General features: G+C 42.3%; 1 protein-coding gene across 2 annotated transcripts in view; it reads right to left on the bottom strand.

Annotated features, from left to right (window-relative positions):
- RCOR1 (REST corepressor 1) overlaps positions 1–17,932 on the bottom strand; it is a gene marked incomplete at both ends in the record, with an annotated part of 112,959 nt that extends 95,027 nt beyond the window's left edge. For both annotated transcript variants that reach the window (XM_079699810.1, XM_079699811.1), the window contains 2 exons: positions 17,492–17,551; positions 17,635–17,932. In XM_079699810.1, the coding sequence (XP_079555936.1) occupies positions 17,492–17,551; positions 17,635–17,932 (358 nt within the window). The remainder of the gene's footprint in view (positions 1–17,491; positions 17,552–17,634) is intronic.
- Between the last annotated feature and the right edge of the window lie 726 nt (positions 17,933–18,658).

Genomic DNA, 18,658 nt, shown 5'->3' with positions numbered 1-18,658 from the left:
CTGTGCTTAAAACTCTCCAGCCTTGCTCAGTGAAGAGCAATGACTCTCCTAAGTGGGGCAGTGCAGCTTTAAAACACATGGTCAGTATGGCAGGTAGTATTTCACAAAAATATTACACTATTGCTTCCGTAACACAAACATTAATGTGTTATTTTTAAGAGACATAAGTCTTAAACGGTTATTAAAGCTCGTTTAATTTTGCACAGCAATGGGAACCACTGACAAATGGTTATTAAAAATCACTTAATTTTGCAAAGCAAAGGGAACCATTGAAAACATGAAACAAGAACCTACAGAATGGGAGAAAATATCTGCAAGTGATGCGACCAACAAGGGGTTAATATCCAAAATATACAAACATCTCATACAACTCAGTATCAAAAAAAAAAAACCAAACAACCCAATCAAAAAATGGGCAGAAGACCTGAATAGACATTTTTCCAAAGAAGACATACAGATGGCCAACAGGCACAAACAAACAACAAATGTCTACAAACAACAAATGCTGGAGAGGGTGCAGAGAAAAGGGAACCCTGGTGCACTGTTGGTGGGAACGTAAATTGGTGCAGCCACTATGGAAAACAGTATGGAGGGTCCTTAAAAAACTAAAAATAGAACCACCACGTGATTCAGCAATTCCACTCCAGGGTATATCTCCAAAAGCACAGAAAACACTAATTCAAAAAGATACATGAAAAAAATATATATATATATATATGCATCCAGTGTTCCTAGAAGCACTATTTACAATAGTCAAGACTTGGAAGCAACCCAACTGCCCATCAACAGACAATATGATTAAGAAGATGTCAAACTCACACTCACACACACACACACACACACACACACACACACACACACACACAGGAATATTACTCAGCCATAAAGAATGAAATACTGCCATTTGCGGCAACATGATGGACCTAGATAATATTATGCTTAGTGAAATAAATCAGACAGAGAAAGACAAACACTATAATATCACTTACATATAGAATCGAAAAAATAATACAAATGAATGTATATGAGAAACAGACTCACAGATATAGAAAACAAACTCATGGTTACCAAAGGGAAGAGGGAAGGGGGGAGGGAAAAATTAGAGGTATGGAATTAACAGATACAAAATACTATATATAAAATAGATAAGCAACAAGGAGTTACTGTAGAGCACAAAGCATTATACCCATTATCTTGTAACAACTTACAATGTAGTATAATGTGCAAAAATACTGAGTCACTATGCTGTACACCTGAAACTAACACAATATTGTAAATCAACTATACTTTAATTAAAATATAATAGGGGGCTTCCCTGGGGGTGCAGTGGTTAAGAATCCGCTTGCCAATGCATGGGACACGGGTTCGAGCCCTGGTCCGGGAAGATCCCACATGCCACGGAGCAACTAAGCCTGTGCGCCACAACTACTGAGCCCGCGCTCTAGAGCCCACGAGCCACAACTACTGAAGCCCGTGCGCCTATAGCCTGTGCTCCGCAATAAGAGAAGCCACCGCAATGAGAAGCCCGCGCACTGCAACGAAGAATAGCCCCCGCTCGCCACAACTAGAGAAAGCCCGCGTGCAGCAACGAAGACCCAACGCAGCCAAAAAATAAATAAAAATTAAAAAAAAAAAAATAGGGAGTCCCCTGGTGGCCTAGCCGTTAGGACTCCGCACTTTCACTGCTGTGGCCCAGGTTCAATCCCTGGTCAGGGAACTGAGATCCCACAAGCCACACGGCATGCCCAAAAAATAAATAAAAACATTTAAATGACATTTAAAATAAATTCCAAATGGAGGATGACTGCTAGTAAGCAGAGGGTTTCTTTGGGGGTAATGAAAACGAAATTAGACAGTGGTAACGGTTGTACAACTCTGTGAATATACTAAAAACTGCCAAACTGTACACTTAAAAGAGAGTGAATTTTATGGTGTGTGAATTGTATCTTAGTAAAGCTATTATTTAAAAATAAAATAAGCTCCTTAGCTTGGCACACAAGGCCCTTGTGATCTGTCATGTGCCTACCTCTACAGTCTCACCTTCCACCACTTTCCTGATTGCTTCCCCAAGCCTCAATTATATCAAACTTCCTCAAAAACGTCACATCCTCTCTACCCACAGGATCTAAACATATGGATCCCTCAGCCTGGAGAGCTTCCCTTCATATGCCCTTCAAGACCTACCTAAGGGTCACCTCGGGAAAGCCCTCCCTTCCACATCCAATTTCAACCACCTCACCTCATCCCACCATGCCCCCAGGCTGTCAGAGCACAGGCATACTTTATCACACGGCACTCACATACACCAGACATACACCAGACGAGGCATTTTATGACTACTGGATACAGTAAGTATTCAATAAATAAGTCTAATATACAACTTCATTTTCTGTAATGTGGAAAAGCAGATTTACTAAACTTTAGCCAAAAAAGTTTTTTTTTTGCTAAAGCAAAGATGACAAAAATCTTATAATTATAGGGACTTCCCTGGTGGCCCACTGGTTAAGAATCCGCCTGCCAATGCAGGGGACACGGGTTCGAGCCCTGGTCCAGGAAGATCCCACATGCTGCAGAGCAACTAAGCCCATGCGCCACAACTACTGAGCCCATGTGCCACAACTACTGAAGCCTGTGCGCCTAGAGCCCGTGCTCTGCAACAAGAGAAGCCACCGCAATGAAAAGCCCGTGCACCGCAACAAAGAGTAGCCCCCATTCACCGCAGCTAGAGAAAGCCTGCACATGGCAACGAAGACCCAACGCAGCCAGAAATTAAAAAATACAATAAGTAATTTTTAAAAATTCTTACAATTATTAAATCTGGTTGCCAGACATACAGGACTCATTAATATTTCTATTGTGTTCTACATGTTCAAATTCTTCATAAGCAAACTCATTAATCTTTAGGAAAACTATATAAGTGTAAAATCCTGTAACAGAGAGAAAAATTAGTGTTCTTAGACCACCAGAAGTAAAAGGAGTCCATCGTTTTCTCACACGAGTTCCTAAAAGTATGTACAAAAGTGCAATGTGTAAAAAGCAAGACAATAGATGTGTCAGAGGGGAATTACGTTCCTGAAAAGCTAAAACTAAAAAACACCTAATTACATCTCATCTTACTTTTTCCAGAGCATAATTCCAATTTCATACATGTTCTTAAATTGGTTTTTTCCTTCACAATTAAACACAGTCCACCAATGAATGTGTCTAATTGAGGCAAAAGTTGCATGCTTTTAGAATGCCTAATGATTATTAGCTTTGTCTTAACTGCATTAAAGCCTGTAGAACTTAAACGTCAAATCACTGGTATCAACACTTTCACTTTGCTACTACTACTTGTTCTTAATAAGATAGAAAGTGTGGTTTCAAAACTTTTTTACAGCAATACAACTCTTACTTTAAAAATTATCTAGAAACTTAAAATGCAAAACTAAATAAAAGCACAGCTACTCCAGCTTCTACCCTGCTTTAGCAGGGTGAGGCGCCTGCATGCCCACCCCCAACCTCTCTGCTCCACTAACAATACTGTACAAAAATGGCAATACCATGGAAACTGACCCACTGCCAAGCAAGCAGAACACCAGCAAGGACTCAGAATGATAGTTCATCAGTTATATAAAACCCTAATTCAGTTTAGGAGGATCAATATATGGCATATGAAAGCGCCAGATGTTCAAAATCCAAAAGGCATCGAGCTGAAAATGACTAGGAAACAATAAAAATTCTGTAAGAAGTGCTTCAAAAGGAACACACACACACACACAAATACTTATTACATCTCAACAAGATGGAAGTCTAAGACAGTCCAAGAATGAGATATTTCCTAAATTGTACTTTTCAAAGAGAAAAGTATATTTTTCTCTGAAAAAGTATTAGTTCTTATTAGAATGAATAATTTTTAAATAATATATTTTATAAAGAATAGTGAACTCACCAAAAAATCCTGCTTTGGAAAATTCTGGCTAGAATCATCAGATTTCAATGAGTAGGCAGACAAAGCACTCTATCATGAACACTGAAATGAATAGTGGCTATATGAAAACATAAAATTTGATATTCTGGTTTCTAAAAGCATTATTATTATTCTATTTACAGAATGCTTCCATGAACATAAAACCCAAACTTAAAAGTTTAAAAGCCACAACAAGCCAAAGCAATTTGCAGAAGAAACAATAAAGCTGAGGGTTATCATGTTCCCTGATCTCAAACTACATTACAAAGCTACAGTAATCAAAAGAGTATGCCACTGGCCCCAAAACAGGGACATAGATAAATGGAACAGAATAGAGAGCCCAGAAATAAGCCTACATTTATACAATCAATTAATCCACAACAAAGGAGACAAGAATATGCAATAGGGAAAAGACAGCCTCTTCAATAAATGGTGTTGGAAAAATCATACAGCTACATGCAAAAGAATCAAACTGGACCACTTTCTCACACCACATACAAAAATAAACTCGAAAATGGATTAAAGACTTAAATGTAAGACCTGAAACCATACAACTCCTAGAAAAAAACACAGGCAGTACACTCTGGTTGCCAGAAGGGATGGGGGGGGTGTGAAAGAGGTGACAGGGATCAAGAGGTACAAACCTCCAGTCATGGGGATGTAATATACAGCATAAGGAATAGGGTCAGTAATATTGTAATAACTTTGTATGGGGACAGATGGTTACTAGACTTATCCTGGTGATCATTTCATAATGCGTGCAAACATCAAATCATTATGTAGTATACCTGAAACTAACATAACATTGTACATTAACTATATTTCAATTAAAAAAAAAAAAGCCCTAACGGCTTCAAGAAGAAACGAAATAGATTAGGGGTAAAAGACAACATGTAAATGTGTACTAACGTTTTCTTTAAAAAAGGAAATATAACCAATTCCTCTACTTTTCTTTTTTAAAAAATCTAGACTTCTGCTTCCAGCCAAGGTGGGGTGACATGAACCAGATTTACCCTGTCATTATGAACAACTAAAAAAGAACATACAAAGCAACAGTCTTCAAGACATTGGACACCAAGTAACAGAGTACAACGATCCCTGAGAGACAGGAAACGAACAAAGTAAATCCTACAACTGCCCCGGTTTATTGCCTGGAGAGAGTTTCCAACTGGCAGCACAGGGAGAGAGAACCCAGGGAAAGTCAGGCAATCTCCCCAAGTTTAGGAGGCAAGCTTAGGCCAAGGAAGCCAGGGCAGCTAGAGTCTGTAGGGCAGAATACCAGAAAAGAGAGAGCTGCACAGAAAGAGACCTCCAGAGATCTCCTCCTTGTGTATTCAGCATAGTACTGATCAGCACATGCCTGTGAAGAAATACTTGAGGTTTCTGGATAAAGAACTACTCAAAAGAATAAAAAGAATAATCCATGAGGCTCACACAGGGCCAAGAAGAGTGCCTATTCCCAACAGCCAGAGTGGAAAACCTGAGAATTAAAGGACTGTTGGGTAGAATAAGCACTCAGAAGGGTTTCGGCTCAGCAGTGGGAAATGATTAGCCCTCGACTAAATGCTGCTCTGATCCCACCTAACAAAGCTTAAAAGCAAGATCTGAAATGAACAAGCCGTGTCTAAGGAACTTAACCATGTTCCAGAATAAAGTGCAAGAATATTTATAGGAATATAAAGATACCCAGCATCCAAAGTAAAATTCATAATGTCTGGCATCCAAACAAAAATTACCAAAAAAAACAAAAATTACAAAAATTACAAGCAAAGAAACAGGAAAAGACAACCCATAATGAGGGAAAAAATCCAACAGGTGACACCAACTCAGAAATGAGATGGATGGGAGAATTAGTAGACCAGGGCATTAAAACAATTACAACTGTATTGCAAAGTGTTTGAGAAGTTTGAGGCAAGGCTGAGTATGCTCGGGAGACCTAAGATACATTAAAAAAGCCCAAATCACACCTGAAACTATCACAACACTGTTAGTCAACTATACTTCAATAAAAAAATTGAAAAAATTTTTAAAAGACCCAAATCAAACTTCTAGATATGAAACCTGGAAGATGAAAAAAAATACATGTATTAACAGCACATTAGACGCTGCAAAAGAAAAAGACTGGCAAACTTAAAGACATAGCAATAGGAAGCATTCAAAATGAAAGAGAGGGGCTTCCCTGGCAGTGCAGTGGTTAAGAATCTGCCTGCCAATGCGGGCGACACGGGTTCAAGCCCGGGCCCGGGAAGATCCCACATGCTGCAGAGCAACTAAGCCCGTGCGCCACAACTACTGAGCCTGAGCTCTAGAGCCCGTGAGCCACAACTACTGAAGCCCACACACCTAGAGCCTGTGCTCCGCAACAAGAGAAGCCACCACAATGAGAAGCCCACGCACTGCAGCGAAGAGTAGCCCCCACTCGCTGCAACTAGAGAAAGCCCATGTGCAGCAACAAAGACCCAACACAGCCAAAAATAAATAAAATAAATAAATTTATTAATAAAAAAGAAAAAGACTGAACAGAGCATCAGTAAGCAGTGGGACTTCAAACAGCCTAATATATGCACACCTGTGTATGTGTAAATATGTATAGTTTACTTTATGTCAATTAAACCTCAATAAAGCTGTTTTAAAAACCTAACCTTTCCAGGGCTTCCCTGGTGGCAAAGTAGCTAAGAATCCACCTGCCAATGCAGGGGACACAGGTTCGAGCCCTGGTCCGGGAGGATCCCACATGCCGCAGAGCAACTAAGCCCATGCTCCACAACTGCTGAGCCTGCACTACAGAGCCCAAGAGCCACAACTACTGAGCCCACATGCCGCAACTACTGAAGCCTGCGTGCCTAGAGCCTGTGCTCCGCAACAAGCGAAGCCACCGCAATGAGAAGCCCATGCACCACAATGAAGAGTAGCCCCTGCTCACCACGACTAAAGAAAGCCCACACAGCAAGGAAGACCCAACGCAGCCATAAATAAATAAATGAAAATAAAGATCCCTTAAAAAAAAAAGGCTGAGCCTTCATATTGTTGATTTTTTAAGTCCTACATTTATCTTCAATATAGTCATATACCTTCATCATCCTTTTGGTTTAATTAGGTACTAAATAACCACCTCAAAAAACAAACCTCTCTAAGCTTTCAATTTCTACTTGCTTTCTCAAGAAGCCTGTTTTGAATACCTTAATAGCAATATTTTAACAAATACTCCACTAGAGGAATTCAGTACACAGCCATCATAATATTTATCGGCTGTTCCAATATCACATTTCATCATGCACCTTGATTAAAGAGGCAAAACTACTGAACTAATTATAAAAATTAAAAAGAACAAAGCTTTCATCGGAACCTCTAGATCAGTGCTGTCCAACAGCACTTTCTGGGATAACAGAAATGTCCTACTCGGCGCCGTCCAATTCAGCAGCCAATAGCTACATACTTGAAATGCAGTTAGTGTGACAGAAGTGAATTTTTAATTTTATTTGATTTTAATAAATTTAAATTTAAATAATTATAGATCGGGGCTTCCCTGGTGACGCAGTGGTTGAGAGTCCGCCTGCCGATGCAGGGGACACGGGTTCGTGCCCCGGTCTGGGAAGATCCCACATGCCGCGGGGCAGCTGGGCCCATGAGCCATGGCCGCTAAGCCTGCGGGTCTGGAGCCTGTGCTCCGCAACGGGAGAGGCCACAACAGTGACAGGCCTGCGTACCGCAAAAAAAAAAAAAAAAATTATAGATCACTAGTGGCTATATTACTGGACAGCACAGCTCAAGACAATTTAAAAGAAAATCTATATTGAAATTCTTAAGAAAGATTAGCATTTTCAAAATAATTTTTTAACATTTACAGCTTATATATTATTAATTTTTAAATTAATAAACATCATAAAATCCTATGAAAAACTCCTATTTTTAAGGCTTGGCTCAGAGGACCACTTCACCTAAAACTTCTTCCTGGTTTCTTCAATGCCCCTCCTCCACCCCAGGGTCAGGTGACCCCGGACACCATGCCTCACAGCACCTTCTGTGTGCTGTCATCAGTGAAGTGGGGGGGGGAGGGGAAGTAGACGCTTAAGGGAGATGAGGTTTTCTCTTGGGATGATGAAAACACTTTGGAACTAGATGGTGTGGGTGGTGGGTGCACACAATGTAAATGTACTAAATGCCACTGAATTCTTCACTTTAAAATGGTTAATTTTATGTCATATGAAATTCACGTTGATAAAAATAAATTTTTAAGAATGCATCTAAGATGTGTATCTCTAATTCATACAAATTCATTACTAAAAAGGCACAGAAAACAGGGAAAACCAGCTTTTAAATGCAACTTTAAAGCTCATTTTTTCCCCTTGGGTTTCCATTTTTTAACTAAAGTTGGTGCTTAATTATCAACTGTCCATTACAAAATGCCTATTCAAGGTAAGTCAGTCAGTGCACACAAATGTTCTTATTAAATGCAGAACCACATTCAGCTACATCAAGTGAGAAGAGAAACCTTTAGATATTTAAACCGAATTGGTGGCTCAAAAAACTAAGAAAGCAGAAGCACATGACACCACCAAGACTTTATGGAACCGAGTAAGACCAGACTAGCCAAGTACTTACCCTACTCTTCTTACCATCCTGATCGCCCTATATCCACACTAAGTCTGAAAGCAGAACTAGCCCAAGCCCAGAAGCTTCTATGTCAGTAAAGCAGGATCTGCAATCTTCAGTAAGAGTATGTATGTGTGTAAAACAGCACAGTTTAAGTGAATAGAATGTTTAACCAATGCCCAAAATTTTAATTAACCTTTTCAGGCATAAATAGGGCCATCAGGTAGTATTTCTTGGTCACTAGATGAAACTGCTGAAAAGGATAACCATAGCCAAACTTCAGGAGCAGAGACTCACCCAAGTGCCCTCGGTATAAGTACAAGGCAAACCTTGGGGTTCTGGGCAGACAAAAACTAGTCCTTAGTTAACTTACACTATGATCAAATCAAACATGGCAAACTTCACAAACAGAATAAAGCTTACAATTTTCTTTAAGTATACTCTGGTCTTTGAAAAATAGAATACAATTCACTAATAACACCAAGAAATATATACTTTGGGGATTCTGGGGGAGCTGGGGCAGGGTTAGTTTGGTTTTTGTTTTTTGATGGGGGAGGAAGGATGGGAATAATATGCAAGGGAGGAAAATTAGTTGTTGAACAATACTAACCAGATAGCTGTACGGGTGAAACCAAGGGTTTTTTTTTAAATGCTCTCTTAGATATTTTAATTTGTGTATCTTTTCACACTTTATTAAGACCTGGTTCTTAAATTCATTCCACAGCTCAAGTTCAGTGCGAATCTGTAGAAAAACATATGGGGGGGGGGGAGATATTTAAGTTATACTCAACTGTTAAACTAAAGGGTAACCAACATAACAGGGTCCATTGTAACCTTATGTCATCCAATCGCAAGAAATCGCTCCCCTCAAAAAAACAGTTGTATTTTACACTCTGAAAATGACTATTTCGACATACATGGAGTACAGCAACTCATTCCAATTTGCCCCAGTCAACCAAGCCAGATACCTCCCATTTCATTTGTGTTTTCACTGCCAGGAAGAGGAGGAATGTAACTGGACATGAAGCAGGCTCTGGCAACCCTAAACATAAAACTCCCCAATACCTGGAACCACATGGAAACGACTAAGCAATTGATCCAATAAAGTATTGCTCCTAAGTGTTTTTTCTTAAAGAGGATTTCTGGCTGGCTCTCCCTGAAATACACTAGATTGAAATCTGACAGCAACTTACACTTAATGGGATCTTGGTGTTTTTCCTTTCTTAGTGACATATAAAATAACGGTGCTTCGGACAACGGCTGGCATCTTAGAATGGGTTACCTTGGGCAAGTTACTAGGTTGAACCATAACAATAAGCCTCTCCGTGCCTCTGTTTCCTCATATGGAAAATGGTGATAACAACTTTATCTGATATGACTGTTTTGATCGTTGTGTTAAATCATTAATAGGTATAAAGTGTTCAAACCAGTCTGGCACACAGCCAGCACTACACTAACCTGGCACTGACAGATCATTCCTTCAAGGGTCTTCTATTAGCTGCACCTCCCCATCCACACACTCGCCCACTCCCTTATAATCAGTGACAAACCCAAAAGACAGCTGAATTTGGTTTTAGTTCACAGCACGTTAACCTGTTATAGGAAACTAACTGACCATCATGGAAACTAAAGCTGTAACTTTAACCTCTAACTGGTATGCTGTTATAACTAGATGCTGGACAGAAATTAAATCAGAGCTTTTCAAGTCATCTGGTACTGAAATTTAGGTCAATCGGTTAATAATGAGTACACCAAATGAACTGAATAAAGTTGAAACATAACAAAAAAAGATGTGTCAATTCTCAGCGACATTCATCTTAGAAACCAGGAGTCCTAGTGACAATTATTATAGGAGCTATGTACCAAGTCCAGTCTCTGAGCAGAAACATATCCAACCAGGGATACATTTTTATTCCTTCCTGAGAAGAAACTCAATCAACCCCCATACTAGAGAGAAAACAAAAAACTCTACATATGTAACCCTAATAAAGGATCAGTATCCAAATATATAAAGAACTCCCACAAATCAGTAAGAAAAAGAACACCCTACAGAAAAAGAGCAAAAGGTATATTCACAGAAGGAAACCAAGTAGCCAAAAAAACATATAAAAGCACACTTAACCTCACCAGTAATTTAGAAAAATGCCAACATAAACCACAAAAAGACAGTACTGCAAAAAGTTAATAAACCTAACACTTTAGTGAAAATTGGGTGAAGGAAAGGAATTTTCTGTGCCTGTTAGTGGCAATGTACTTGTTTGGAAAACATCAAAGCAAATGAATATGCACAAATAATTCCATTTACAAAAAGACTTTGACAATAATGAAACATATTGTTTTCACACATAAGTACGTACTGAAGTACAAAAACACACATGGGCATTCTGCCGGCCTTGAGTGTGTGCCACTCAGATCTCCCTTCAAGAGAGAAAGAGCTGAGAGGAGTGTAATTAGCTGACAGCCCCAGCTGCCCAGCACCTTTGGGGTCCACTGCAGCATTCATACCAACGCCAGGCCAATGACTGAACACAGCCGGCATTCTAGGGCAGGCCCTTTCCTGCCCAATGCACTCTAACAAACAGTCTGTGCTCTGGCTGCACTGCAATCTTAGGCTCCTGGATCCAATAATCAATCATCCTTCCTCCTGTTTTCCTTCACAGGTGTCACACCTGCACCCATTCTGAAGGCTGTGCCACCTAACCTTCTTCCTCTCCTCCGTCATCACAGGCATTTACCCCTATGACACTCTTGCACGTCTAATTCTATCTTGGCATCTGCTTCATAAAGGATGCAAACTATCACAGGGATAACAAAAATCAACTTCCAATTAGTGAAGGCAGGAGTGGAAGAATTAGCCTCTACCTGTACCTGAAGCAAATATGTCCTAATTTCAACAGTGTTTAATCACAGTGGTGGGCATGTAACTGTAGATATTATTTTCTTTTTTATTTGAATGGGTTTTTAAAATAACTCTATCTTTACAATTCTATCCTACCTTATGATAATTTGCAAAGACATTCCAACATCTAATCACTATTTAATCACTTCAATTTTAGAAATTTAACTCTTACTCCTGGTTCTAAAATCATGCACCCGTTTTACCGTTCCCAATTATTATATGCAGTAACAATGCTCTAAAACATTAAGAGTTTTAAGTTTGGCTTCATTGGCCTCAAGTCTACCTGGAGATACGTTTAATGACCGAAAGACAAATACAAGTCACTTTGTCTCCGCAGGCCTTACTTTCCTCATCTAGAACACAGGAAGGCCGGACTGGGTGGACACTACCATTTTCTCTCTCATTACTCCAAGGAAGGGAAAATCCAGAAATTTCAAAGAATTATGTCTACTGTGCGATTTTTACTAAGATCACCATCTTTAAAGAATTTGACTAATTTGAAAAAAATAGGAGTTTTAGGGTTCACTGTCAACATTTCATTTAAATGACATTTTAATGTTATTTTTAAATGCCTCAAAAATTTTAGCAAAACACCTTTTGTCACCTTAAACCATTCTATTTTTTAAATACTTTTTTTAAAAATCAACAACAGAAAACATAAAGCTCAACCAGAAGACAGATATATGTATTAGAAGAATTTCCATAACACAAAACAGAAGAAATTGTTAAATTACAACTATTACCCCTTATCATTTCTAGGGTCACAAATATTTTCCATAATTGCTATTTAAAGCTGTAGGAATTAACTCACTCCAAATCACTGAATCAGCATTCAATCCCCAATTCCTACCTTATTCAGACTTTTACTGTGTTGCTACAGAGACTCCCTCCACAAAAGGCACTTCCAGTTCTGTTTTAAATATAAAAACCAATACAAGCCTTATTTCTTACTTTTACATTATGCATGGAACCTCTAAAGAAATGCTCAGAAGAAACTGAGGGCTAAATTACAAATTAATTACAACAATCTATATAGCAGAGAGTAAAATATAAAAAGTAAAATAAACTGGGGGAGAATACAGTAACTTGGATAGACTTTAATGTTTCATCTACAAAGACTAAGAAGTTAGTTGCAACTAAATTGCCCCATATAACTTTATGACACCAAGGAAAATAGCTTTTTAAGAGTAAGCCTAAATTTCTTCAGTACCAATGACTTTCAACACTGCTTTTAAAACTCTGCTCTGATCAGCCTCAACCAGCTAACCTTTGAATCACACTCATCACCCACGGAAGGGAACATTGTGGCAGAAGAACCTCACCTCGAAAACACTAACTCTCAAAGACAAGAACTTGAAAGTTTAGAGCAAAAACTCCCTAACTCAGAACACAGTTAATGTGTACTTCACTTTGGCCGAGGGATGGATTCAAGGTTTCTTTTGTACTATCCAGAAACTTGATCTGAACAGGTTTACCTATTCTCTCTGGATCTCAGTGTACTTTTCTGCTATAAATGTAGAAGTGTCTTGGACTAGTTCTCCCTCTTCCAGGAAAGAATATTTACCTAAATTGCAGCAGGTAACTTAAAAGTAATCATCTTCAACTATCTCAGTGCACGCACGATTCCCATTCAAATCTACGGCTTCGTTATAATTCAGTCTTACCTCTGCAGTAAAGCAGGCAATGCGGGGACCACTGCTTGGCAACTGAAGTCCCACAATGATAATTAGAATAAGATAGCAGACAATGTTTACTTAACACTCACTGTGTGCCAAGCACTGCGCTGGACATTTTACATGTATTAGCTCAGTTAATTTCTTCTCTTGAGGAAGAAGTTCCACTACCCCTACTTCACAGATGAAAGCAAAAATAAAGTAACTTGCCGAGGGGCAACACACATTTGTCAAGAGGCACTGCCAAGATCTGAACTTGGGTTTGACGATTCTCATAGCCCAAGCTCTCACAGTCTACTCTGTACTGCTTCTGAAAGAAGCCAGAAATTAAAAAGATGACTGTAACTGACATAATCACAGGCCACAAGTGAGGGAAAGAACCCTGATTCATAATGGAGGAATGAGGCTCCTGAGATACAATGACCAGCTTGACCTTAAACCACCTTCTTAACCACAGAGACGGGGCATTCAACCTCCCGACAACCAGTTAAGTGTCTCCTACTTCACTACATCATGAAGGTGATCGCTCACAGGATTTATCATTACCCTGACCTCTCATTTGGGTAAACACTACCTCAAAGTACGTCTACATCACAAAGCATTCACTGTAACTTATGAATTTTGGGGTATCTTTAAAATTGATTTTTACAGTGAAACTGACGCATAGCCAATGTGTTCAAAGAGGAACACAGAACCACCAGTAAGAAGAAATGAAAAGCAGGTCAAGACACCCTGTTCAGAAAAATTATTCCACATTAAAGCATAACACATTTTATTAATACAAGTCAACTCTGAAGTGACAGTTGAGCCAATGACAACCACAAATTTACTAATCTGATTAAATATACTGGATTCAGTGTTCCAAATACAGGGTGCATGTTTAAAGGGCTATTACCTCAAAAATATTTACCATTAACATTTCCTCTTCTGTAAGAGTCTTAGTTTTACTATTAGTGAACTGTGATACTGAAAACCAGCACAGATAGAAGCTGACAGTAATAACACGTGCTGAGACTCCCCTGGTGACACAGTGGTTAAGAATCCGCCTGCCAATGCAGGGGACACGGGTTCGAGCCCTGGTCCAGGAAGATCTCACACGCCGCGGGGCAACTAAGCCTGTGCGCCACAACTACTGAGCCCACATGCTGCGACTACTGAAGCCCATGCGCTTAGATGTAGCCCGTGCTCTGCAACAAGAGAAGCCACCGCAGTGAGTAGCCCCCACTCACCGCAACTAAAGAAAGCCTGCATGCAGCAACGAAGACCCAACACAGCCAAAAATAAATAAATTTTAAAAAAAAATTAAAAATAAAAATAAATAAAAGAAACCAAAGACAACTCAGCATACACTATGGCACTGAGTATGGAAAGACAGTCTGGACCCCATATGAGAACAAAGACTGAGTTAAAGATACGGAACTGCATTCTGGCCTTGTTTTTAAATCTAACTGATGAAACTTGTTCCATCATTATGAACACAGATGTTATGTTAACTACCAAGTTCTGATCCGGTGATCCAGTTTGGGTCTGAATTAGATAACAAGAACTGAATCAGCACTTTAGGATGGCGGTGCTCTATCCACGTCACTCACTACTTGTGAGGGATGACAGAAATGAATCTTCTTTGGGCCATACAGGGAGTATCAGGTGGATCTAGTTTCAACCATTCGCTTTTAAAGCTCAATAGGGTCAAGTTGGGATACTGTGGGTAAATAAAATCTGACCTTAAAAAAAATTAAAATCAACTTCTTCCACTCATACATCTTTACAGAGATAGTTTTTTTAAAAAGCAGTTTCCTGATGAGTTTCACACTTACCGGTCTGTTCAAATTTGTAAAAATAAACAAACAAACAAACATTCAAAACTCAGGCAGGGGGAAAACAAAAACCAGTAACAATCACAATCTCAATTCCATATTATTCCTAACTTGTACTCATGGAAGGAAACTGTCTTAAGTCTAAAGACTGAAAAAAATTTTTTTTGCCATGAAACAAAATTGGTGTATCATTTCTATTCCAAAATGGAAGTCTCCCTGTCCCTTAGATTTTTTAAAATTAATTAATTAATTAATTATATATTTGGCTGCGTTGGGTTTTTGTTGCAGTACACCAGCTTCTCATTGCAATGGCTTCTCTTGCTGCAGAGCACGGGCTCTAGGCGCGAGGGCTCCAGCAGTTGTGGCTCGCAGGCTCTAGAGCACAGGCTCAGTAGTTGCGGTGCACGGGCTTAGCTGCTCCACAGCATGTGGGATCTTCCCGGACCAGGGCTCAAACCCATGTCCCCTGCATTGGCAGGAGGATTCTTACCCACTGCGCCACCAGGGAAGCCCCGTCCCTTAGGTTTTAAGTTAAATGAGAACACACCTAAAAAAATAAATCAGTAGGAAACAGTAAAGTTCTACAATTTCCAGCCATACCTAGGAATTCGTCCCACTGCTCAGATTGGCAAAACACGGTTTCAAATTATTTCATACCAGTTAGACTCCTTTCCAGATTAAAACAAACACAAAATGGGAAATGTTAATGCCAAGACCCAATCAACTGGCAGTAAGACCATGCAGCAAAACATTTATAGTGTTTTACCTTTTAGAATGGCAGGTCTCTAGCAAATTTATGCTTGCATCTATTCCATCAAAACTGCAAGGACAGCTCAAAATATGATGCTATTACATGTGCTGTTTCAAAGAGAACAACTCCAAAGAAACCAGGCTCATTCCTAACAAAGCTGGGCTGGACGTCAATACTTAGAAGAATGTCAGAGTTCTAATTCCTGCTGTCGCCATCAAATATGCCCTTTTCTTCAGTCGCATCCCACATATTTAAATAAAGCTTTCAAAACGAATATAAACAAAATGTACCAAAAAACTGACCAACTTACTAAAAGATATATACAAGTTTATTTTTTAAAATATGTGGGGGAAACTTGGTGACAAGCTTTGCTTTATGTTCTGTGTATTAAAACAAAGATGGACTTGACCCACAAAATGAAGATAGGGTCAACTGTAACCAAAAAACAGTATGCTTCCCCTGGTGGCCAACCATGGAATGGAGAAGGCATGCACAGAAGAGAAAAAGCCTCGTCTCGGAGTCCCATCCTGTCACTCTTATAAATGAGAAGTGACTACCAAAAAAGGAAGACGCGGGGGAAGGGGAAACTATCAAAAAGACTAACATAAGTTAAAAGGAATACAAACCTGGGCGGTAGACTACTTATACTTTAAGAGATTTAAATCATCAACAGACTAAAATGTAGAAGGCAAATACGGGAAAGGTCATTTATTTCCAGAGTGCCCAAGAGCTCACTCAGGGATCCCTATGTATTTTCACTTCAAACAGCACCCAGAGTTTCATACCTAAATAACAGCTTAAGAGCAATCGCCTTTTTCAAGGGCTAGATCCTTGCAATTTTCTGCAGTCTTGTTTCCAAGGAAAAGCATTTATGCATTTATCTTCTCAAACTCGTGGTATAACCTACATAGAGAACCTTCAGTTCTAAAGCCCTCCAACCAGGAGGACTGTTAACTCCAGTTCCACAAGGTTCTCTTTTGAGTTTTATTTCTGAAAGAAAACCCACGTCCTTTCAAACATTTTCCATGCCAACAATCTTTTAAAGATAATCTTATACGGAGACAGGCTAGAATCTCACTGACGAATTCCTTTGTCTGATTGGATTTTTCTGGTACTTTAAATCTGCTTCCACACAGAAGAGCAGCAAGAGTAGCAAATGTTCCAAGCTAGGGGGTAGGGATTTCTTGGAGGCGGACAGCATTTGTTAGGCTAAAGCTTCTGAAGGTTTAATCTTTCACAACCCGTTCCTTAAAAAAAAAAAGGGGGGGGGGTGGTGGAATACACACACATTTACAAATAGGTCCTAAAATCAAACTGCCACCAGCCAGTCTCTCTTCCCCGGGCAGGCGCCCTCTGGGAAGCACGCTTCTTTTATTAACTGGTTTTGGGAGATCTCAAGACGGGAGGGGAGTCGGGGGCAGGAAGGAGTCCAGGGGCCGGCAGGACGAGGAAAGGGCATGCGGGGCAACCCTCCGCCGGGGAGAAACGGCTCCGAGGACGTCCCAAGCCCGGGCGCTCGCAGGACGCTAACTCTCCGGCGCGGTCGCCCCTGCACGGCCCCGGCGCGGCTCGTGCCGACCCGGGGACGCCGGAGCCCCCGGGCCAGGTGGCCAGGTGTGGCAGCGCGCCGCCGCCTCCAATCCGACCCGCCGCGGCGACCGGGGCCTCCCCGGGGTCAGGCACGGCAGCAGGACACCCTTGCGCGGGTGTCTCCCCGCGGACAGCGGGACCCACACAGGCAAAAAGAAAGTTGTCCGAGGCCGTCCGCCCCCTCGGGTCGCCGGCCGGCCGGGCCGGGGCGCTACTCACCGGGGTCGAAGTCAGGCACCACCGCCTGGTACTGGGGTCCGACCCGCATGCCGCCGCCACCTGCGGGGAAGCAGAGAGGAGGTCAGCGGGCGGGCGGGCGAGCGGGCGAGCGGGCGGGGGCGGCGCGGGCGGCTGCCACTTACCGTGCTCCTCGTCGCTGGACGAGCCCGAGCTGCCTTCCTCCCAGGAGTTGCTGCTGCTGTTGCCATTGGGCGCCGCCGCCGCCAAACTTTTATTCTGCCCATTATTGGGGGCGGCGGCGGCCGAGGCGGAGGCGGCGGTGGCCGAGGAGGCGGCGGCGGCCGAGGAGGCGGCGGCGGCGGCGGAGGCGGCCGAGGCGGCGGCGGAGGCGGCGGCGGCCGAGGCGGCCGCGTTGGCCGCGTTGTTCCTCCCTCTCCGCTTCCCTGAGACCTCGGGGCCCTTCTCCACCATGGCCGGCATCGGCGGGGGCCCGGGCCGGGCGAAAGTGGCGGGGACCCGCGGCTCCGGAGGAGGGGGCGCCGGGCCGGGGGAGGGGGTGAGAGCGGGCGCGGAGGCGGTCGGGCGCGGCCGGAGCTCGCGGGCGCGAGTTGGGGCTGGGGCGGCCCTAGCGGGCGGAGAGCGGAGCCGCTTCAAGCCCCCAGCACCGTGCCGAGCGCAACTTTCGCTCTCATCGCCGCCCGCACTTCACTGGCACTAACTACTCCAGGAGCAGCGAGCGGGAGGGGAGGGGGGCGGGGCCTGGGCGAGCGGGGGAAGCCGCGCGCAGCCCAACCCGGCGCGGGGTGGCTCCGCCCCCGGCGTGCTCCCATTGGCTCTTGTGGGATTTGGACGGCGAGCGGCAGCCAGATTGGCTCCGCGTACCAGTCTGTCCAAGGGGCCGGGGCGGGAGAGCGGGGACGGGGAGGCTCCGGGCTTCCGTTGGTCAGGTTCGGTTGACGCGTATCGCCCGCTGTACGTGGTTTGAGGTTTGCAATCTCTCTACGCCCCATGATCCATCTCTCTAGGCAATAGCGAGGAGTTAGCTGTCCTCCCCGCCCCCTCCTTCTGCCGGCCCCCCTTCACCTGCGCGCACCCCCCGCGGCCTCTGCCCCCACGTTCCCCGAAAGGCTCCACTGAGGATCCCATCGGTTTCAAAAAGTAAAATATACGCGACACGAGAACAGAAATTGAATGCAAGGTTGGGAC

Source organism: Hyperoodon ampullatus, assembly GCF_949752795.1.
Source record: "Hyperoodon ampullatus genome assembly, chromosome: 3".
Lineage (NCBI taxonomy): Eukaryota > Metazoa > Chordata > Mammalia > Artiodactyla > Ziphiidae > Hyperoodon > Hyperoodon ampullatus.
The sequence above is the reverse complement of the archived record's forward strand: the minus strand, read 5'-3'. Positions and strand labels throughout refer to the sequence as shown.